Source organism: Zootoca vivipara, chromosome 16, assembly GCF_965207765.1.
Source record: "Zootoca vivipara chromosome 16, rZooViv2.hap1.1, whole genome shotgun sequence".
NCBI classification, from domain to species: Eukaryota; Metazoa; Chordata; class Lepidosauria; order Squamata; family Lacertidae; genus Zootoca; species Zootoca vivipara.
In genome coordinates, this window is record NC_142599.1 from 41,317,378 (window position 1) to 41,340,777 (window position 23,400).

Here is a 23,400-nt window from a genome sequence, read left to right on the forward strand (position 1 = left end):
AACAAATATTCCACACCTGGGCAGGATCTTGATTAGGACCAAATATTTTTATTTTGATTCTTGTCCCTACCCAGCCAGTGTTCTGTAAGAGGAGCTGCCGCTCTGCGCGCGCCTCTCTATGTCCCTCCTTCCCTCCCCCTGAGAGCCCTTCTGCGCGCTCCTCTCGGCGCTTCTCCCCTTCCAACCCGGAAGTACTTCCCTTGCGCGTGCGTGTTCCTCTTCCCTCCCTCCCCCGCCTCCTTTTGGGTCGGTGGCTTGTGAAGTGTCGCAAAGTGTCGTCGCCGCCGGGGGGACCGTAAAGCGCAGAAAGAAAAAAACAACAACCCTCCTCGGGGTTTGCGGCGTCCGGGGAGCATCCGCGGCTGGGCGGCCCGATGGCGGCGCCGGAGGTTGTGGCGGCGGAGGTCCCCCGGCCTGGAGGCGGGAGGTGGAGCGGCCTCCAGAGGTGAGGGGGGAGAGGGTGTCTAACACTTGTCCCCCCCCCCCCGTGGGAGGCCCAGAGCACCCCCAGAGGGCGACTGAGGGGACCGGGACACCCCTCCCCAGAAGAACCAGGGCCTCCCCTGAGGCGGGGGGGGGAAGGGAAGGAAGGGCAGAAAACGGGGGGGGCGCCCCTCCCCCTCCCCCGCCATAGAAGATTCCCTGCAAAAAGGAGGAGGGTGGTTGTGTTTGTTTGTTTGTTTGTTGGTGTGTTGCCCCCCGCCTCCTTTTACCCTCCCCCCCAAATGGGTTGAGAAAATGCCGCTCCTGGGTGAAGGAAGCGGGCAGGGGAGGAGAAGAGGCGTTTTTCATGAAGAGCCCCCCCCCCAAAAAAAGGAGGGGGAAGAGGCCGGGGGAAGTCGAAAAGGGGCCTCCCCCGTTTATACGTATCTCTCTTCCCTAGGCGTCGGAGGTGCCCCCCCTGCGTGGCCCTGGGGGTTCCTCGGGGCGCCTGGCTTTCGCCTGCCTCTCTCTGCCTTCCTTTCCTGCTCCTTTGGGCCTCTTCTGCGTTTGCCCCCGTTTCTGCTTCGCTTCTTCTTCCCTGGCTTGTGTTTTTTCCTGGCATTTGCCCCTTCTCTCCGTTGGCGCGTGTGGTTATCCGTGGTCGCTATTCTTATTCACTTGCCCTTAAGGTCGCAACAATTAAAACACAACGGGATACAGCCACTTACAGTCGCCAAAATGAGGTGGGGCCTAAAAAGCTACATCTCTGCTAATAAGCCAGGGCCAGTCTCTCTTCATCAGTCCTCTTAACTTTATCTCAGTTTATGTTTCATCTCTGTTGTGTATTTATATCTATATTTATTCACTGATATCTATGTTTATCTATGCCACCTCCCTCTGTTTATCTCTGTTAGTTTCTGTTTATCTATTCATCTGTCTTCTTTATCTGTACTTATCTTCCTGTATTTAATCTCTATCATTTTAGCTAAAGCTGTCCATTTATATTTTATCTTTCTGTCAGCTATATTTATCATTTCTCTATATTTATCATAGGTTTATATTTACCTTTTTAGCTTTCCATATTTAATTGTATTTATCTTTAGCTTAAGTCCGCTTATATTATTTTTTCCTATCTTATCTTTTTAATTAGTTCATTACACTTATGTCCTACATAAATACACTTATTTATTACATTTCTATCCCACCTTCTTCCACCCAAGGAGCTTAAGGCCTCTCCTCCCCCATTTTATCCTCACAACAACCCTGTGAGGTAGGTCAGGCTGAGAGGCAGGGTCTGGTCCCCATGGTCAGTCAGTTTGACACTGTATGAACTGTATAATCCTGTCTTTCTCTCACTGCACTTCTTTGTAAAGTTCAATTATGGATACATTAAAAAGCGTGTGCACACACTATAATATAGATAACTTATTTAGATAAATAATCATTTTATGTGGCACCCTGGCACCAAATGGTGCCATCTGTTAGGAGGTCTCTGACTCCTTCCACTGGGAGGGCCAGTCCAGCGTTCCTCTTGAGCAGTGTTTCTCAACCTTTTTTGGGCCAAGGCACACTTGTTCCATGAAAAAAAATCACGAGGCACAACACCATTAAAAAAGTTTAAAAATTTAACTCTGTGCCACCCTATATTGACTATATAATTATGACTGTAAGAAACACTTGCCAATTGCTGTGTTGGTTGCAAACTCCTGTAATAAGGCTTCACAAGCCGCTGATTTCTCTGCCAGCACAATCCTTTGCTCAGCAAGTTTCAGGTTGAGCTCATCCAGCCAGCTTCTTTAAGTTTGTCTCCCGTGGTGGTGGCTGTTGAGAGCTGTGCTCGCTCCGTGTCGTGACCCGGCTGGCTTCCTTTCTGGCGGGTTAGTGTTGTATATTGGCGGCCGCCAGGCACGTGACAATGCAAATCGCCCTTCTCGTCGCCGCACGTCGCGGCACACCAGTCAGCGTCTCGCGGCACACTAGTGTGCCGCGGAACAGCGGTTGAGAAACGCTGCTCTTGAGCATGTCCTGTGAAGCCCGGAATGTATTTTCATGCTGATTTATTTTGGTTGCTGGGACTTGCATGCCTCTTTTCCTTTCTTTCTTTTTTTGCACGCTGCTTCAATATTTTTTTGCATGTCAATCAGACTATTAATATTTTTGAAATGCCATTTATTTTAAAAATAAACAAATGTGCATCTCAAATGATTTGGAAGGCAGTAAATTTCCAGTCTTTTCAGTGGGGCCTTTAGTTCATTTGAACCGATTCGTTTTGTGCAGATGTTACCAAATAGTATTAACAAGGCAAAAGATTTATATGATCTGAAGAGAAACCAGAGTATTAATAATATAATTTTATTATTTATAACCCGTCCATCTGATTGGGTTACTCCAGCCACTCTTCCATAAGTGAGCATTGATATTTAAACATACGTGTCTTTGCTTGCACATGCTTATATATAAAAACTGTGTGTTTGCGTCTGTTGCTTTTACAGTACTGTACGCTTAAGAAAGGGAAAAGTTCAAAGCAATGCAACAGTGAAACCAAGTATCAAGGAAGGGAGGGAGGAGGGAGCAAGAGAATCCGTTATCTGCTACTCCAAACTTATTAATACACAGGCAAAATAAAACTCTGGTAAATTAGGTGTGGTTGTACAGTGGTGCCTCGCTAGACGAATTTAATTCGTTCCACGGGTCTTTTCTTATAACGAAAAATTCGTCTAGCGAATCCCATAGGAATGCATTGAAATTTTTTTGAATTTTTTTTTGCCCATAGGAACACATTAATTGAATTTCAATGCATTCCTATGGGAAACCGCGAATCGCTAGACGAATTTTTCGTAAAACGAATTCGTCTAGCGAGGCAACCTCCACTAGAAAAAACCTTTCGTTAAGAGGAAATTTCGTTAAGCAGGGCATTCGTTAAGCGAGGCACCACTGTAAATTTATTGATCCTAAAGGTGTCACAAGACTCATTCTAACCATATGTATGAATTTCACTCTCTACCTTTCTCCTCCTGTCTTTATTTGCAAAATGAGCCCTCACAGCCGCTTTTGATCCCTGTAGCAACAGGGGTGCTAAGGTGCATCATTGGTGGCTCATCAATTGCCTGAGCCTTGAAAGTCATAGAATCGTAGAATTGTAGTTTTTGAAGGAGCCCAAAGGGCCATTTAGTCCAACCTCCTGCAATGCAGGAGGAGTCTTCCAGCTGAGAGAGGCAACTCCACTCTCTTGCCTGGAGGCCAGTCTTGCTTGCCAAAGACAAATAAATGTGTGACTGTTTACCTGTTTCTCCACCAGCCCCCCTTAATCCTGGTACTAAAGAGATCATTTGCACTCATGTGGAGACCTTTCAGGAAAGCAGGATTGAAACCGCCCCACTTCAAATTCCATCTTCTGCTTTCCTCCCCAGTCTGACGTCAGTTCTACAGCGCCAGTTCCCAGAGAGCTCCTGGATCTAGTCCTGCTCGAAAAGGGGGTCGGGGAAAGGTAAGTTTCTGCCTTGAGGTTCCTTAGTCCCTGCCCAAGAGTACAAAGCAGTGAGCAGAACTTTTGAGTGTCCAGTGTTGCTGGGTGTAGGCCTGGCATCCCTTCCAGATAAGTGTGTCCTTCAGGAGAAGCCCCATCACTGGTGATGCTGCTCTTACCGAATCCTGAGTCAGTAGAGTCATATGAGTGTAAGAAGAGCCTGCTGGATCAGGCCAGTGACCCATCTAGCCCAACCAGATGCCTTAGTGGGAAACCCAGAGGCAGGATGAGAGCACAAGAGCATTCTCAGTTGGTATCCAGAAGCATCACTGCCTCCGACTGTGGAGGCTGGACGCAGCTGTTATGGCCAGCAGCCATTGATAGCCCTCTTCTCCTCATCTGTGAATTTGTCCTGTCCTTTTTTAAAGCCATCCAGGTTGGTGCATGTTTTCTGTAATCCACTAATTCTGTTGGTGTTGAATTCTGTGATATTTTGCTAGGGTTCCTCCCTATTTTGCTTATTTAAAGCATTTATGTAAGATGCGGATGGTGCTGTGGGTTAAATCACAGAGCCTAGGGCTTGCCAATCAGGTCCGCAGTTCGAATCCCCGTAACGGGGTGAGCTCCCGTTGCTCGGTCCCTGCTCCTGCCCACCTAGCAGTTTGAAAGCACGTCAAAGTGCAAGTAGATAGATAAGTACCACTCTGGCAGGAAGGTAAATGGCGTTTCCGTGCGCTGCTCTGGTTTGCCAGAAGCGGCTTAGTCATGCTGGCCACATGACCTGGAAGTTGTACGCCGGCTCCCTCGGCCAGTAAAGCGAGATGAGCGCCGCAACTCTAGAGTCGTCCGTGACTGAACCTAATAGTCAGGGGTCCCTTTACCTTTTTAAAGCATTTATATCCCAATCTTCAGCAAAGGGGGTTCTCAGAGTGAATTACAAATACTGGTGATAAGATGGCCCCTGTCCTCAGGCTTGTGATCTAAAATTCACAAAAGGAAAAGGAACTTGGAGCGAAGAGGGGGGAAAGCAAACTCCGGTGCTATTCCTTAGAGCAGGGATAGGGAACCTCAGGCTCAGGGACACCCCCCCCCCCGGTCCTCTCCGTCCAGCCCCTGGGACTCCGCCCTCACCGACCTGTGCTTTGCACCCTCCTTGAGTGTCTTTGCCTGGTTGAAATATGCCCTAGGCCTCTCGATTGCCTGCATGGAGGGTAGAGAAAGGTGGGCATGTAGAAAGTCTTTGGCGATCCCTCGTAGTCGAGTAAGATTATCTTCCATGAAAACAGTCTTAACAGTGAATCCGTAAGTGACTGTACAGGCAAATTCTGGATCCACATGTCCTTCCACAGTGGGGACATTGGTTTCTGGGTGGGAGTTGATCACGGTGAGTATTTGCTAAAGGCCAATTTGCGTTTGTTGCTCCGCCTACTTTTGCTTCTGACCCTGCCCACTTCTGGCACGTGGCCCCCAGAAGACTCCCTAGAATGGAATGCGGCCCCTGGGCTGAGAATGTTCCCCATCCCTGTCTCTTTTTCCCTCTCCTGCTGCCTGGTGGAGGTGATGGCGGAGGGATTTCAGGCTTCTACCTCCCCTGGTGGGGGGAGCCTTCAGGAGAGAGGGGGCTTTGAATCCCACCTGCCCTTGATTCTGGGGAGGGGAGCGTGGCTTTGGCCTCTGCTGCCTTGTGGGATGCTCCCCTTCTCCCCTGTTTCCTTCACCTCAGGCCAGGGCTCCTGGTTGGGCCTTTTTAATTCTTCCAGCAGCCAAAAGCCCTCAGAGCGGCTGGTGACCTTGAGTGGCCATCCTCCTCCTCCTCCCTTTTCCCTCCCTTATCTGCTTATGAGCAGTTCTGGGGCCCAGCCAGGATGCCTCACCACCTGTAATCGCTCTCTGCGCAAGCCATAGCTTCCCTCCCCCCCCCTCCAACTTTCCTCTGGGCTTTCCTTTGGCACTTCTTCAGAGGGAAGGTGTCCAGGGTCCCAGCTTACCCAGCCGCTGTGGGGATTGGCCGACTGGCTCCACTGATCCCGCCCCCTCCCAGACAAAAAGAGGGAGGGGCAAAGGAGGAGCTGCAGGTCAGCTCAAGAGGGTCCTGGCGTCTTCGGATGCTGTGACTTTGGATTAGTTTCAGTTGAAACAAAGGGCCACTTCATCTTGTCTGTGACATTCATCCCCCTCCCCCCAGCATTGGCTGTGGAAAAACATGTGTCTGTTGACCCACATGGCTCTTCACCAGGGAAGGTGGAAGCTGCGATTCATGCATGGCAGGGGGTGGACTAATCGAACTTTGGGGGCCCTCTCAACTCTATGATTGCTTTGCCTTTCTCTGTGCTGCCCCTTAGTCACCTGCCCTCCAGCCAGCCTCTGTCCATCCAATGCCCATCTTAGTCTCATTTCCACGTGACAGCCGGGCCTGTAGAAGAGGGTGAATCAGCCAGACAGTAGCCACTTTCTCTGGCAAATAGGCCAGCGGGAGCCTCTTCAGAGCCGGGTGATACCTCCTTTCCTTTGTTGTCTTCTTGAGCCCAAGTTACTTGCCTTAGACCTCACTCTGAACTTACCCCCCCCCCCCGGTCTCCAGAGTTTGTGGCCAGGCACCAAAGAGCTGGGCTGCTCCCTCTGCCTGCTCTCGATTGCTGGTGGGCCTCTTATTTCAGAAAACAAGCAAGCAATCCCCCATGCCTCGTAGCTTAACATAGTGCTTCTCCTGCCAGCTATGGATTTACTTAGCTGGCAAATGTAGGAGCATTCTTTGTACATGAGCGGGATAAAATCTCAATACAGTGATTCCTCCGGTTGCGGACGGGATCCATTCCGGAGATCTGGCCGGATCCCGGGATTTTTGCAACTGGAGGACTGCTTCTGCGCGTACGTGCACGGCAAAACCTGGTAAAATACTTCCAGGTTTGCTGCTTACGTATCCTGAAGTTTATGTAACCAGAGGGTTACCTAAGCGGAGGTACTCCTGTATATAATAAATGCTGCACCAGCAGTATTGCCTCCTCATAAACCAGGTTGGCAATGAAAGAATGAAAGCTGGCTGTTTTAGGATGCATGCCGGAAGTCTCGGGCAAAGGACGTTTGTGTCTGGGGCCAGCAAGATAGAGGAGAGAGCAGCTGTTTTGGGGGTTTCTTTTGCAGACAGTGCATGGCAAGGTGCCACCCTCTGGTCATTCAGATATTGGTGGGAGAGGGAGCATCTGTGGCAGAATGTAACACTCGGGTTGGCTCATGCGGAGGTCCCAGGTAGCCTGGCTCATAGCTGCTTAGGGCTCTCTAGGTAACACCCGGCACTTGGAGCTCAGAGCGTCTGGCATTGAGGAGCTGCTTGTTTGAACATCTTCTTGGAAACTGCAGGAAGGGAAAGTGCTCTTGTTCCCAGGTCCTGCTTTTGTGAGACATCTGGTCAGACACTGGACTAGATGTCGTCGCCCTCCCCCGCCCCGCCTGATCCAGCAGCCAGGCTCTTCTGATGTTCATATGGAACCTCCAGGTCCAGAGGTAGTCTATCTGGATTCCTAGGATCCTAGGGGTATTTGCCCACTGAGAGCACAGGAGCCTGGACTAGGTAGGCCTCCTTGGCCTGATCCAGCAGCCAGGCCCTTCTTCCATTCTTGTGTTGTTATACGATCAAACCTATCCATTCTTAAGGAAATCAGCCCTGAGTGCTCCCTGGAAGGACAGATTGTGAAGCTGAGGCTCCAATACTTTGGCCACCTCATGAGAAGAGAAGAATCCTTGGAAAAGACCCTGATGTTGGGAAAGATTGAGGGCACTAGGAGAAGGGGAAGACAGAGGACGAGATGGTTGGACAGTGTTCTCGAAGCTACGAACATGAGTTTGACCAAACTGCGGGAGGCAGTGCAAGACAGGAGTGCCTGGCGTGCTATGGTCCATGGGGTCACGAAGAGTCGGACACGACTAAACGACTAAACAACAAAATATGCTGGGGGGGGGAGTTCTTGCCTTCAACCTCTTCTCAGGCAGTTCCTGGAAGTTGTGGAGTTGGTCACAGGTATCCCCCCCAACACCTTCCCTGCAGAGCCCCCCACAAAGAGAAGGAGCTGGGGCATGTCCTCCCTTTGGAGAATGCGAGGAACTGTGCCAGGCAAGGTGGCCATGGGCCTGTGTCTTCCACCGTGTGTGCCTCTTCTTGCAGACGGCGCCTGGCACTTGGTCTGCACCACCAGGGCCTTTTTTGAAGGAAGATGAGATGGGCAGCTGTGATGACTCACCTGACCCCCTGCTTTGTGGGAAACTGCTGTGGGGGGTGGGCGGGTGCAGGAGGAGGAGGAGGTGGTGGCACAGGGCCTGCCCTCAGCCTTGCTCCCTCCCAGGCTCTTGTCATCTCTGCTATGCTAATGCAAAAGTGACAGCTGACAGGGTGCACTTTCAGGGGAGGCGCATAAGCGCAGAGCAGATTTACTTTTCTGGCAGAAGGTCCTCCAGAGTCAGCTGCCACTGGCACCTCCAGGTGGCACCAGGAGAGACCCAGGGAAGTCGCCGTGGGTCAGCACAGAAAGTCCTGAGCAAGGCGGGTCAAGGGCCTGACTCAGTTTCCAGGGTTTTCCAAACACGCATCTTAGGTATCCGAAGTCTTGAATAAGAAAGGAAGCTTCAGAGCAGTCAGTGGACCCAAAATGTTTTTAGGCCAAAACCTCCTTGGCCCATAAACTCATCCCCAGTACTCCCTGCCCTATAGAAAAGTGTTATTCAGAATATTGGTTTGCACAACATGCTATGGAAGGTAACGTCACAATAAAAAGTCACAATTTATTCAATATCTAGTTGAAACTGGCTTAATTTCATCCAGTGATTTCAGCTTTTCAATGTCCAAAAGTCATTTGCCCCTCTAACACCTCCCTTTGCCTCTTAGCACCCCCTAGGCAATCCCACTGCCCCCCGAGGGGGGTGCCACCCCCACCCCACTTTGGGACCTTCTGGCCTGGAGCTTCCACATTTCTATTGCTGAGAGAACTTGAGTGTGAGAAGGCTTCTGGGAGAGAGAAGTTCTGCTGAACCAGCCAGGGGGCTTGGAGGGGCACTCCAGGAGTGCTGGGGGTGGGGGGTGGGGTTTGGCTGCCTCACCACATAAGAGGAAACAATCTCATCAGAGAAATAATGGGAGAGTTTGTGTGTGTGCCGAGGGAACGTCCTGCTCCAAGAGGCTTGGAGGCCCCCTTGGTCTTTCGCATTCCGTGCCAGACAGAGTGACCGTTGGGGAAGGGCAGTTGGGCCCAGGGTCTTGGGGGGGGGGACTTCAGGGGGAATGGCTGCGATGTCACAGCTCCTGCTGGCCTCCTCACGTTCACAACCGTTGCTCCGGCTTTTCAGCTAGTCAGTTCTTCCCCGCCAAGCAGGCGTACTTCTGAGGGTGCTTTAGGAAGGCCCGAGTTGAAATTCTTGGTGGGCCAGTTTATTTAGGGGATGCCCTGCCCCCAAACAATGCCCAAGCGCTTCCGAGGCCATCCTTGGGCCTTTGGATCGGGGCCTGGGAACAAATGGGGAGCCGGGGCCCTTATTTTGACCAGGGAGCCTTGCACAGATGATGGCCCCCAGCTGGAGGGGGGAGAGGGTCCAGATCCTCCTTGGGGCCACAGATCAGCCTGCCTCTGGGGTCCTGCTCTATTCCATTGGGGGCCAGCACCTCTTAGCCTTGCCTAGGGGGGCAGTTTCAGCAGGCTGTGCCCCTCTCTCCTCCCAGCAGAGGCTCAACCCCATGCAGAGAGGCTTCTTCCACACAGTTGGGTACCCCTTGTTGGCTTCGATGTTTACAGCCTCCTCCTTTTCTCTCTTTACTAAACCTCTCAGGGCGAATTCACGAGAAAACACGATGTCAGACGCAGGAAGTAGCACGGATGGGAAAACAGATTTACCCAATGGTAAGAGGAGCAGGGTGGAGGGAGCGCGGGGGGGGGGGAGGGCAGGGGAGAAACAATCTCCCCACCCTCCCTCCCTCTTAAATATGCTGGCCCCTGAATTGCACGACCCACAACTTGCACATGGGCTAGATTTCCACAAACACTCCCGACACATGCTTGCAGTGCCGCCTGCCTGTGCGTCTCTGGCACAGGAGAAGAGCCCTCCCACCCACCTTGTACGGTGAGCTCAGGATTCCTCGCAGCTTGCCCAGAGGGAGGTTCTGAGCTCGTGTTTCAGGCCATTGTGGATGCAGAGTTGGAAGGAGAAGTCAGAACTGCAAAGGCTGGGGTGGAAAAAGAAAAGCCCTCCCTTGGGCTTGGCACATGCCCACTCCTGAGTGCAGGACCAGGGCTGGGCAGCGCAACATGATCTCTTTGGCTCTGGATTTCGAAACCCAAGTTGTGTGGTGGTACCAGCAGCTCCTGAGCTAGGTCCTTGGAGAGCTGCTGGATCTGGCTCCACAGTGGAGGTGGTGAATGCAATAGGTGCCCACCTAGGGGCGTGTATATCCCCCTCACTGAACCAGTGGGTCCCCTTGCTCATACTCCCTGTGCCTAAACCCACCCCAAAGCAGTTCTGTCCTATTATCTGCCCTCCAGCTGATAGGGGGCACAGTCTGGCCTTCAATCTTGGTGGTCCTCCCCACTGGAATTGTGGCAGGCAGCACCCCTCTGTCTCTAGTACTCCATTTGCTGCCATCCTTTCCACAAATCATAGAATTTTAGAGGTGGAAGGGACCCCCAGGGTCATCCAGTCCAACCCCCTGACAGGTGCCCCCTCCTTGGCCTCTGCTTCAAAACCTCCAACGAAGGAGAGTCTGCCACCTTTCAAGGGAGCCCTTTCCACTATCAAACAGAAAATTCTTCCTAGCGTTGAGTCAGAATCACCTTTCTTGTCTCCTCCCCTGGAGCAGCAGAAAACAAGCTTGCCCCGTCTTCCACATGGCAGCCCTCCAAAGATTTGGAGATGGCTCCCATGCCACCCCTCAGCCTTCGCTTCTCCAGGCTAAACATCCCCAACTCCCTCAGCCGCTCCTCATGAGGCTTCATCATCACATCGTCTCCCAAGGCCTTGTCGCCAGATCCTTCATCATCTCGGTCACCCTCCTCTGCCCACCTTCCAGCAAGCACAATGAGAGTTTTGTGCAGCTCTTTCTCTTGCCTTGGGGAAGGGCTGTCGTAGCTCCGCAGCAGGGCACCTGCTCGGCATGCAGAAGGTCCTGGGTTCAGTCCCGCTGGGGCTGGGGAAGACCCCCTGCCTGAAGCCCCAGAGTCCCCGACTCAGTTTAAGGCAGTGTCAGCTAAGTCAGAGCTTTGTTCAGAACCACGAGAACGGGAATGCTTATTTTCTAAGGGAAGCTTCGGAGCTCAACGGCAGAGCACTTGGCTGGGAAAGATCTCCTCGCTTAAAACCCCAGCGAGTCATTGCTGCCTGTCAGGACAGATAGTCCTGAGCTGGATGGACCCGACCGGGTGCACGAGGCAGCCTTGCTCTGCTCTTGAGTGTCAGCCCCAGCAGAGTTCGTGCCGAGCAGATGGAGCCTGGTGGCACAGAGGGCAAGCAAGCAGAGCGGCATGACGTGTCTCGGGTGGGCGGGAAGAGTGTTGGCAGCTCTGCGGATCCAGCTGGCAGCGAGGGAGTGGATCCATTCTCCCCCAGCAGCTTTTCCCCACAGCCGGAGCAAAGGGGAAGGTTTTTGAGTTAGCCCCGCCCCCCCGCCCCGGCAAGGTCTGGGTTGCAGCTCAGCCCCTTCTGACCAACTTGGGGAGCTGGGACTCTGACTCAGCCCAAGCGGTGTGGAGATGACTCCCTCTTTAAGGCAAAGCAATGATTTATTGATCGCCTTCTAAACCACCCTCTCGATTGACACAGAAGGTAACAGAAAACAGTTTTAGATGTTTAAAACAAGACTAACAGGTGGATAGTCATGACAAAGACCCATTTATCCTGCAAGGAAAGGCTCTTGGGGCAAAAACTGAGCACCTAGGCAGGGATGTTGTGCCACAGAATGGGGGCAGCCACTCTCAAGGCCCTGCTCTTCTGAGGTACTGGCTGAAGGAGCTTCTGAGATCTTCCAAGTTTGCAGGAGAAACTCACCCACAGACTGCCCTGATTTGTTGTGTGGATAAGGGATAAGGCAGTCTCTCAGATGACCAGGTGCTGGGCTGTATAAGGCCTCATGCGTTATTACCAGCACCTTGAATTTGGCCTGTTAGACGAACGGCACCCAGGGCAAATCCCACAAGTCAGGTGTTACATGCTGGCAGTTGGTTTTCTCCACAGTTTGAGACCTCTGGACCAACCCTGAGGGTAGCCCCACATTAGAGACATGGTGGTAATCCAGTTCAGTTCCATTTGGAGTTTTCCTGCATTGGCGGGGGTTGGGCTAGATGACCATGGGGGTACCTTCCAAACCTACAGTTCTGTGAGTATCCACAGATATTGAGCATGGTGCGGTTTTCTCCAAGCTGAGGTGCAGAGGGGTAGGCAGGATGCCAGAAAAAGAACTGTCACTGCATCTTGAGCGGATGTGAGAGCAATGTGGCTGTGGCATCTGTCACCCCACTGATCACCAGGGTGGATTCGGCTGATCTGGCGGGTGACCCCTCCCTGCTCCATGCGCGTCCCTCCCAAAGCTGTGCGCTTGGTGGAAGAGGACGGCCATCCCCGATAGAAGGAATGTTTTCAAGGGTATATGATTGCTGCTTCTTGAGCTATCCCCTTGTGGTTTGATAACCCTTTGTGGTGTTGGGGGCAGTCCCAGACTTGTGCTGCCTGAAGCAGTCTAGCAGGAGTTCCGATAGGAACGGAAACCTGGGGTGGGGAGGGCACTTTGCTGCGGCATCACCAGGTGCCTCTCTTCCCTGCACAGGAAGCTTATCCAGCAGCCCGGAAGAGATGTCTGGCACCACAGAGGGGCATGAGACGTCCTCCGGGGTCGAGGTAGAGGCTTCCGACCTGAGCCTGAGTCTCACAGGGGATGAGGTGGGGCCCAACCGCACCTACACGGAGAGCTCGGCGGAGGAGAAGGACTCGGACAGCATGGACGACACGGGCCACTACTCCATCAACGAGATGAACCGCACCTACGACCGCTCCCCCTCAGAGGAGGAGGAGGAGGAAGAGGAGGAGGAGGAAGAGGAAGAAGAGGTGGAGGCAGCTGAGGCCCAGCGGTCCCGCCGGCGAGCCCAGCGCAAGCGCCCCAACCGGGACCGGGACTCCTCGGACGATGAGCGGGCCCTGGAGGACTGGGTGGCCTCGGAGACAACGGGGCTGCCCCGGCCGCGCTGGCAGGCGGTCCAGGCGCTGCGGGAGAGGGCTCTGGGCTCCTGCGCCCGCTTCGTCCACGAGGCCTGCGGCGCCCAGGTCTTTGTGCAGCGCTTCCGGCTCCAGTATGGGCTGGAGGGCCACACGGGCTGCGTCAACACCTTGCACTTTAACCAGCGCGGCACCTGGCTGGCCAGCGGAAGCGACGACCTCAAGGTGGTGGTCTGGGACTGGGTGCGGCGGCGGCCGGTGCTGGAGTTTGAGAGCGGCCACAAGAGCAACGTCTTCCAGGTGAGGGGGGCTCCTTCGCCCAACCTTGTGACTCATTGGTTACAGCATAAAGCAAAAAATTCATAGTATTATAATAGTAAAAGGGGGAGCAGGCCATTTGAAAGTCCGTTGATGAATTAGCAGCTCAAGACCTGGGTGAAGAGGAATGTTTTTGCCAGGTGCCTGAGCCCCTGCAGGAAAGGCCCTGTGCTTGTGTTGCCACCCTCTGGGCCTCTCATGGAGGAGGCGCGCAAAGGAGGATCTGGGTCAGTCGATATGGGGAGATGCAGTCCATGACGTATTGGCGTCCTGAGTTTCTCAAGGCTTTGCAGGTCAAAACCAGCACTTTGAATGTATGCTCAGACTGCCTTGTTCCGGTGAGCAATCTGGCACCCAAATTCTGCACCAGTTAAAGTTTCCAAGCCATCTTCAGAGGCAGCTTCGCATACAGCTCCCATGACGTTCAGGGAGCCCTGTGCTCTTCAGTGGGGCAGGGCTCAATCTGACCATGGCTTAAGCCCACGGGGCCCCTTCCTTTATCAACCAGTACTTCCAGGCATTTGGACTGCTGATGGGTGGGTTTTGGGAGAGGGCGCGGGCTGACACTCCTGCTAGGTGCCTTCCCTGTTCTAGCAGCTGCTCCTGGGCAGGCCTTGAGCTCTGCCTCCCTGGGTGTCACACTCCCCCTGCTGTGCTTCCTGTGACCTGGAAGGACCCCTTGCTGGCTGGGGGGTGGAGGCACTCCCGGGTCATTTTGTGTGTGTGTGTGTGTGTGTGTGTGTGTGTCTCGTCTATAAGCTGCAGCCTCAGGGCCTCCTTTCTTCCTCTCTCTCCTGTCCTGTCAGGCCAAGTTCCTCCCCAACAGCGGGGACTCCACCCTCGCCATGTGCGCCCGGGACGGCCAGGTCCGCGTGGCCGAGCTCTCCGCCACCCAGTGCTGCAAGACCACCAAGCGGGTGGCCCAGCACAAAGGGGCGTCGCACAAGGTGAGTGGGCTGGCTGGGGTGGAGGGAGGTGAGGCAGCCGGACAGTGGGCTTCTAGTCCTGGGGGAGGTGGCACAGGCTTCTCTTTCAGGGAGCCCTTGAAAGTCCCACAGAAAGTGAGAGGGCTAGAGCTTGGGCCCGTCTGCACACTTTGCTTTCCTAAGGGATGGTGAGGAAGGTTCAACCCAGTAGAATTGACCTGACGGCCATCTGTCATGGATGCTTTAGTTGAGATTTCCCGCATCACAGGAGTTTGGGGTGCCTTCCATCTCTACAATTCTGTGAGCCTTGGAAAAAACCCCTTAGAGACGAAAGAGGGAGTAGGAAAGAGCAGCACTCTTCCATCTTCCTCTTTCAGGTCTCCCCAGTGTTTGATGGGGGGCTCATGAGCAAGGGAGCAGTGATGTGGGGTGCTATGGGGCATCATGGATGCCAGGGGAAATTCTCACAGGTGCCATTTGCCCAGGAGCCCTAAATTATCAGGCCCTGCCTGATGTCAGTGACACTGAGGGCTGGGAAGGGATGTAGTCTAGCCTTGCAAAAAGGCTTCAGAGAAGTTTTTATAGCTTGGAGGGTGATTTTCCCTACTCTATTTATTTTTATTTCTTTCATAAACATTTGCACACTGCTTGATTGTAAAACAAACAAACAAAAAACCTACCTCAAAGCGGTTTGCAAAAAGATGAAACAATAAAATAAAAAGAATTGCAACAGTACAACATACAAAAGTTGAAATACTTAAACAGGGTTAAATTTCTAATCACCTGGTAGGCTTGTCTAAACAGAATGCTTTTAGCAGGCCCTGAAAAGAGGGTGGCAAAAGTGTTTGCTTGGGATCAATAGGCAGGGAGTTCCAAAGGGTAGGTGCTGCCACACTAAATGATTGACTTCTTACAAACCTGGTGTTGGTATTATGTGGCACGTCTAGTAGTGCCATTTCTGTTGATTGAAGCGCTTGTGTGGGCACCTGTGGGCAGATCTTGCAGGTAAACTGGTCCCAAGTAACACCTTGAACTTCAGAGCACAGGCGGTACATGCTGGAAAGGCCTCACCCCATCAGCAGTTGTGTTGCAGCATCCTGCACTAGCTGCAGCTTCCGGATGAAGTGCAAGGGAAACCCCACAAAGATTGCCTTGCAGTGATCCAGTCCTGAAGTGCCCCGTGCATGAACTGCTGTGGCCAGGCTTTCCTGGTCAGGAATGGCCGTAGCTGCCGAACCAGCTGCAGTTGGTCAAAGGCACTTCTGGCCACCGAGGCTCCCTGATCCTCCAGGGACAGTGCTGGATCCAGAAGCTGGATCCCCAAATTGCGAAGCTGCTCCTTCAGGGAGGGGGAGCCCCATCCAGAGTAGGCAGCTGGCCAATTTCTCAGACCCAGGAGCTGCTCACCCACAGTGCCTCCATCTTGCCAGGAAGTCTTTGGCCCTCAAGTTGCTCTGGCCTGGCAGCTTCTTGGGGATAGGCTGGCCAGTGGGTCCTCATACTCAGTGCTGGACCTGGAAGGGGCTTCCCAAGGGAATGCTGTGAGGGGGCACACAAGGGGTGATGGAGAGAGGCCTCGCTGCAGTTCCCCCCCTCAAACCAGCCCCTCTCTCTCTTTCTCTCTCAGTTGGCCCTCGAGCCAGACTCCCCCTGCACTTTCCTCTCGGCTGGCGAAGACGCTGTGGTCTTCACCATCGACCTGAGACAAGACCGGCCAGCTTCGTAAGTGTCTGCCCCCCCTCAGTAGTTCTCCTGCCCCTTTCCCTACTTTGGCCCCAGCCCCCCCTTGTTCTACACTCATTGGGGGGGGGGCTCCCTCTCTAGATCAGTCCACCCAACCTCTTCCTGCTCTCCTCTCTTGAGCCACGGTTTGGGCTCCTCTGTCTTAAAGCTGGGCTGGTTTCATTTCAATAAGTTGTCCAGATGAGGACCACCCCCCTCACCACACCGCCCCTCTCCTGTGGTTTTTTTTTAAAAAATTTTGTCTCAGATTTCAGTGCTCCCATTGAGATGAGCCAGATCCTCCATGTCCCGCATCTCTTTAGGGATGCTCTTCTCCGGGGTGGGGGGGATTTGGGTTCAGATTTTCCACCTCTGGGCTGCCGAGCATTTGGAGTGGCGGCTGTCTTTCTCCTGCTCTGCCTTCCTGGATCCACTGGAACTGGTGCAGAAGGGCCCTCCTCCCGGATTCTCTTCCTTGAAGCCTGGAGCCAGGAAACAACTCCTTGCCACTTTTGATTAGGAGACGGCTGGGTCCATTGGGGTCTCCATGCTGGAGCCTGAAGGGGCGGGTAGTTTTTTCTACACCAGGGACTCATAAGCTGTGGGGGGAGGTGTGCGTGTATCTCTAGCCTTCTATCTCCATAGCCCACCTTTCTCTAAGGAGCTCAAGGTGGCAGACATTAATTTCTCCCCACAAGGACCCTGTGAAGGTAGCCTATGCTGAGAGGCAGTGAGTGGCCCAAGGTCATAACTGGGGAACTTCATGGCCCAGTGGGGATTTGAACCCTGGTCTCTCCCAGCTCCTCGTCCAACATGCTAACCACTTGCGAGGAGGGGGGTGAGGAGGCTCTTTCCACCCTGCCACTGAGGTGAACTCAAGCCCCCGCCCCTCTCTTTCTGATTTGCATCTTCAGGAAGCTGGTTGTGACGAAAGAGAAGGAAAAGAAGGTTGGCCTCTACACCATCTACGTGAACCCGGCCAACACCCACCACTTTGCTGTGGGGGGCAGAGACGAGTATGTCAGGTGAGCTGGCAGCCTGTCCCTTTTCCCTGGGGGAGACCCCCTCTCGCCTGGCAACATCTCAGGGACCACTGAGCCCATCGCCCCGTCCCCCAGAACCCCGCTGTTCAAGTGAAGGCAGGGGAGGCCGTTGCCATGGCTGGCATTGCGGTGAGGCATTGGCCCACTTTGGGGTTCTGGTTGTCTGGGGCCTGTAGGGTTGAGGGGAGGGAAGCTTATTGGCTGGTTGTTGGGTCCATTGTGCCACCCTCTTGGCCACCCACATCTCCCTCCTCCCGTGCCCTCTGCAGACTAGGGCTTGCCGATCAGAAGGTCGGCGGTTCGAATCCCCGCAACAGGGTGAGCTCCCGTTGCTCGGTCCCTGCTCCTGCCCACCTAGCAGTTTGAAAGCACATCAAAGTGCAAGTAGATAAATAGGTACCGCTCCGGCGGGAAGGTAAACGGCGTTTCCATGCGCTGCTCTGGTTCATCAGAAGTGGCTTAGTCATGCTGGCCACATGACCTGGAAGCTGTACGCCGGCTCCCTCGGCCAATAATGCGAGATGAGCGCCGCAACCCCAGAGTCATCCGCGATTGGACCTAATGGTCAGGGGTCCCTTTACCTTTACCATATGACTGGGTTGCCCTAGCTACTCTGGGTGGCTTCCATTCCATATAAAAACATAATGAAACATTAGTCATTAAAAACCTCCCAATACAGTCCTGCCTTATTTGTTTTTAAATAAATAAATTGAAATGGCTCAGGGTGGCTGCCTGGAAGTCGCTCTCAGCCACCTGCTCACTGCAATGGGAGGGATGGGGGGGGGATGCCGTGAGCAAGGGAAGCCGGGCAGCAGCCCTGAGCAACTTACAGACAACAGCCCTGGCGCCGCACATGAGTGCGCCTTCCCTATTAGGTGGGGGAAGACAGGCCACATGACATGATTTCAGTTAAGTGCACGGGGCCATGGAATGTAACCCCTGCATAAGTGGGGGGACACATGTAGGAGTAGACGAGGCTGCTGCTTTGCGTAGGGCCTTCCTTCTTAAAAGTGCAAGCTGACCCCCTTTTCCCTTCTGGCCTTTTCCCAGGGTCTACGACCAGCGGAAGATCAATGAGAACGAGAACAACGGTGTGCTGAAGAAGTTCTGCCCTCACCACTTGGTAAGGGCCCTCCTGAGGTCCAGGCTCCTTCTTTCCTGCCAGGGTCTTTGTCCTTCGTTCCCCTGCCTTGTGGTGGTACTGGTAGCGGGAACACAGTCTTTGAAGGGCATCCAAAGAGCCTGGCTTCTAGATCAGGCCAAGGGGGACCCGCCCAGTCCAGCATCCCATCCTGCCAGTGGCCAAAGGCTCCAAAGAGCTGAGCAATCTGGACAGACTGCCCCTGGCACTGGAGGGTCCCTAAGAACACAAGAAAGAAGCTCCTGACTGCTGAATTAGTCTGAAGGGAGGCCCACCTAGTCCAGCCTCGTGTCATCATCATAGGTGCTGGTCAGATGCACCCACGGAACACCCCCCCCCCCATAGCGAATGGGATGCTGGATTGGGCTGCCTCTCTCTGAAATCTTGGCCTGCCTGCCCCATGTGCAAAAGCTGCCTCTGTGCTCAGCCCACGTGGCTCTTCGCCATCCAGCGATGGCTGGAGGGTCTTTGGGAAGGCGCTCTGCTGAGCTTTTCTCTGCTCCCCAATTCCTCCTTAGGTGAACAGCGATTCAAAAGCCAACATCACTTGTTTGGTCTACAGCCACGATGGGTCAGGTACGTGGGGCAGAAGGGGAGCTCCCGGGGGGGGGGGGGATCGGCCACCAAGCTTGGGTGGCTCTTCTTCCGTTGTGTGGGGTGCCAGAACAGCCCTTGACCAGGAGAGCCTGGAAGAGGAACCGTCCAGGGTGTCGTGGCCAAGGAAGCGCAATGGAGCCCAGTGCCCCCCTCCCCAGGGAAGGCTTGGAGGTCGTATCTTAGGATCTCTAGCCAGCCTTTCCCTGCCATCTCCATTCCCACCCCCAGGCCAAAGATCGTGCCTCCTGCCATTTCCCAGATGCAACTGAGCTTTCCCCAATGTGTCTTGCTGCAGAGCTCGTGGCCAGCTACAACGACGAGGACATCTATCTCTTCAACTCGGCCCACAGTGACGGAGCCGAGTACCTGAAGAGATACAAGGGGCATCGGAACAACGCCACAGGTGCAGGAGCAGCCTCCCCACCCCACCCCCCACCCCCACCCCTGGCAGGGGGAAATGGCCCCATGACCTTAATGGCCTGTGGGGCTGACAGAGCGCCTGGCCTAGACTTGCTCAAACCCCACACGCTTTTGCTAACGTTGAAAACTTCCAAGAAGGGGCAAGTCTGATTTTATATATATATATATATATATATATATATATATATATATATGCATGCATGCAGGCAGTAGGCTCACAGTTTATGTGAGGGTTATGTTCTGGGGGGTGGAGAGAGCGAGCGAGGGGCTGCATGCAAAGGGGAAATCGCACAAAGTCGGGTCGACCCAGAATGGCCTGCAACCTTCCTGGACTCTGGGTAGATTGAGGTTTCTGGAAGGCTGTAGGTGGCTCCCATGAAATCTCAGGGGGGCCCTTCTGACTTCTCCCCCCTCCCCACATTTACTTCCCCTCCACCCACACAAAGCTGCAGTTTCATAAGTAAATCACATGTGAGTTGTAGTGTTCCTGTAAATGTAATTATAAATGCATTCTCTCTAAGTGCTGGCCAAAATGAGATGGATTTTGCCAGGCACCAAGCAGATAAGCAAGTGAGGAGCGGATTCCAAAATTGCCTCTCCCCAAGCAGCCCTTGCCCCTGTTCTCTCCCCACATGGCCCCCTTGATGGCCGCAGGGCCCAGAGTCACAGCTTCCATGGTGCCCCCTGAGCAAGGGAGACTCGCTCCTCTGGGAAGGAGGGAAGGAAGGGAAATGCAAGGGGGAGGAAGGGTCTCCTGGTCCCCTTAGTGCAGGGGGGCTGCTGTGCTCTTGCCAGGAGGTGGCACTGGGGGGGCAGCGGCTTTGCTGGGCACTCACCGAGACCAGTTCTCTGCCTCCAGTGAAGGGCGTCAACTTCTACGGCCCCAAGAGCGAGTTTGTGGTGAGCGGCAGTGACTGTGGCCACATCTTCCTGTGGGAGAAGTCATCCTGCCAGGTGGTGCAGTTCATGGAAGGCGACCGAGGAGGCGTGGTGAGGGGCCTGGCTGGCTGGCGGGCTGCTTGGACTGGGAGGGGGCACAGCTGGGCAGGTTTTGTTCAGGGGGTGGGTAGAATTCAGGGGGGTGGCAACCAGAAGGCCTGTCCTGTTTCCTCCTGGAAGAAATGGGTTCAGAGCCCACCTCTCTCCTGAAGCAAACTCTGCTATCTTCTTGCCCTCTCAGCTGCTTCTGGGGCAACCCACAGCCACAACTCCCTCTACCCCCCTCCAGAAAAAAAGTTTTTGGATATTCTTTCAGGTCAACTGCCTGGAGCCCCACCCTCACCTCCCAGTCTTGGCCACCAGCGGTTTGGATCACGATGTCAAGGTCTGGGCCCCGACGGCAGAGGTGCCCACCCAGCTCACTGGCTTGAAGGAGGTGAGGGCCGCCTTCTCAGCCCCTGGAGACTCAGGGCCCTTGCTGGCCAAGACCCTCTCTCCTTTGCCCTGCATTTTGGGGGAAGCTAGCATGGCCGGGGGGTGGGGGTGGCATTCCAGTTTTGGTTGGACTCCCAGTGGGGCCAGAGATGAGGGTGATGGTGCATGTCAGAGGAGACCATATAACACCGGTCCTGAAAGACCTACATTGGCTCCCAGTTTCTGAGCACAATTCAAAGTGTTGGTGCTGACCTTGAAAGCCCTAAACGGCCTCGGCCCAGTAGGCCTGAAGGAGCGTCTCCACTCCCATCATTCTGCCAGGACACTGAGGTCCAGCTCCGAGGGCCTTCTGGCGGTTCCCTCCCATCAGATGTCAAGGAAATAAACAACTACCCAACTTTTAGAAGACATCTGAAGGCAGCCCTGTTTAGGGAAGCTTTTAATGTTTGATGTTTTATCGCATTGTTATTCTTAATATTAATATTATTAATATTCTGTTGGGAGATGCCCAGAGTGGCTGGGGAAACCCAGCTGGATGGGTGGGGTATATATAATAAAGGAGGTTGATGATGTCTGGAGGGCCACGGACGCTGGCTGGGAAGGAGGTGGTTTGGGTCGTCCTTCCACACCTCTCTGGGAGGCCTCCTGTGGCTTCCTGTGCTTGTGGGAAGCTTGTCAATACTGGAGCCAATGGCCATTCAATGAAGCGGAGCATTGGAAGGTTCAGGACAGATAAAAGGCAGCCCCTCGTCACTAGACGGGCCACTGATCCAGAGGCTCTTCTTGGCCTAGAATCATAGAGTTGGCAGGGATGCCAAGGGGCATCTAGTCCAACCCCCTGCATGCAGGAGTCTTAGGTTCTTAATGAGTCCTGGGCAGCCAAGTGACCCTCTCCTCCTCCTCCTCCTCAGGTGATAAAGAAGAACAAGCGGGAGCGGGATGAGGACAGCCTGCACCACACGGACATGTACGAGAGCCACCTGCTCTGGTTCCTGATGCACCACTTCCGACAGAGGCGGCACCACCGGGTAGGGCGGACAAGCCAGGCTGAACGGGGGGGGGCAGGGGGGGAGGACAGTGTGTTGGAAGACTGGGAACGGGGTGTTGAAGTTCACCCCATGGGGGTTTTGGTCAGTTGGGAGGGCATGGGGCTCCTCTCACTGCCCCCAATGGGTGATAGGGAGACGGGAAGTTGCCTTATGCAGAGTCAGACCAATGGTCCATCCAGCTCAGCACTGTCTACCCTGACTGGCAGCAGCTGCTCTCCAGGGGTTTGGACCCGAGGCCTTCTGCATGCAGGCAGGTGTCCTGCTGCTGAGTTAAAGTCCATTCCTGAATGACGCAGCCGTGGGTGAGCCTGTTTTGGTGACGGGCTGATACTGAGTGCGCTGAGCCCCCTCTGCTCTTCCCCACCCCCTCCAATATGGGATATGGTCACAGCCCCCTACTCTTCCCCCCACCCCCTCTTCCCCTCAGCGCCGAAGAGATCCAGGCACAGGGGCGACAGACAGCGACTCGGACGAATCCCCCAGCTCCTCTGATACGTCGGACGATGACGAGGAAGGCCCGGATCGGGTGCAGTGCATGCCTTCTTGAGACCCCCCTCCGAGGATGAGGAAAAGGTGGGGGTGTAAAGAGTGTGCAGACTTAAATCGGCAACAAAATGCCCACCACTTTGAATTTTCATCTATCCCCCTTCCCTGCTTTTTACTGAAACACCAAGGAAAGTCCCCCCCCTCGCGCCCACCCACCCTCCTTGTCGCTTGCCCTCCCCCAGGGGCAACCTGCTTGGCATTAATTGCACTTGGACTTTGCTTGAGCGACCAGCGGGGGGTGGGGGGGGCGACGACACACGGGATGCCCAGCGTTGACATGCTGGGATTCCCTTCTGCTCTTCCCCTCCTCCCTCTCTCTGCCTTGGTTTTGGCATGGGGAGGACGGAGGCCTGCCCCCTTCCACCACCCCATTTCCCCAGAGGCATGGGGTGGGGGGAGTGGGAGGGAAGGGGCTTGGTTGCTGCCCCACCCCACCCCGCCATTCCCTGTGAAGCTTCCTTTGGAGTGAGCCGAGTTTGGGTTTTGCCTCCCTCCTCCTTTCCTTTAAGATGTTGGTGTGAGCCCCAAAGGGGCATTTTTTTGGAGGTTTTGTGCTTTTTTCTCCCACCCCACTCCCGTTTTTGAGGAGCACCCTTGCTTGCCTGCTTCCAGGATGAGCAAACTTGGACTCTTTGCTTTATTTCTGATTACATTTTTTTTAGAGGGGGATGTTCTTCTCCCCCCGCCTCCTGTTTTTTGTGTTCTTCCTTCAGCAGAGTTCTAGCGCCATGAAGACACCCCCCCTTGCAGTCTAGAGCTTGCCTTGGCCGCCTAGGACGCCCTTTTGCCGAACCTTTTCAGAGAGTAAAGGGTTTTTTGGTGGTTTTTTTTTGGAGAGGTTTAAATGCAGAGAAGAGGAATGGGCCAGATCCCCCCCCCTTTCTGGCCTGAAGCGGTGGGGAGGGGGGCTCATTGCTGCCCTGTGGAGGAGGAAGAGGGGTTCTCGTGGGATCCCATCAATTTGCCCGAAGGTTCTTTGTGTTTCATTTCCCCCGCTCCCTTTCCTTTAAAAAATAATCTTATTTGTTTTTGAAAACAACTGCCCTCCCCCTCCCATCGCTGTTTAGAGGCCTAATTTTATATGTATTAAACAAGACAAGAACCAAATTAAAACTTGGATGTTATCAAGTTAAAATTATTGTAAAAGTTTAAATATATATATATTATATAAATGCAATAAATGAATTGAGAGACA

At 53.9% G+C, this 23,400-nt stretch overlaps 1 protein-coding gene across 1 annotated transcript; it reads left to right on the forward strand.

Annotated features, from left to right (window-relative positions):
- Positions 1–232: 232 nt before the first annotated feature.
- On the forward strand, positions 233–23,400 carry DCAF8 (DDB1 and CUL4 associated factor 8). The gene is made up of 14 exons (XM_088659621.1): positions 233–445; positions 3,834–3,910; positions 9,701–9,771; positions 12,684–13,369; positions 14,194–14,334; positions 15,941–16,035; positions 16,950–17,060; positions 18,129–18,201; positions 18,738–18,795; positions 19,112–19,219; positions 20,096–20,226; positions 20,492–20,611; positions 21,522–21,638; positions 22,087–23,400. Exons 3-14 carry the CDS (start codon positions 9,723–9,725, stop codon positions 22,204–22,206), a joined length of 1,809 nt encoding a protein of 602 aa, XP_088515747.1. The 5' UTR covers positions 233–445; positions 3,834–3,910; positions 9,701–9,722; the 3' UTR covers positions 22,207–23,400.

Coding starts and splice junctions, on each gene's coding strand:
- DCAF8 (XM_088659621.1), top strand. CDS start 9,723: ATGTCAGACGCAGGAAGTAGCACGGATGGGAAAACAGATTTACCCAAT. Junction 14,335..15,940: donor ACAAAGGGGCGTCGCACAAG/GTGAGTGGGCTG, acceptor TTTCTCTCTCAG/TTGGCCCTCGAGCCAGACTC. Junction 18,796..19,111: donor CTACAGCCACGATGGGTCAG/GTACGTGGGGCA, acceptor GTCTTGCTGCAG/AGCTCGTGGCCAGCTACAAC.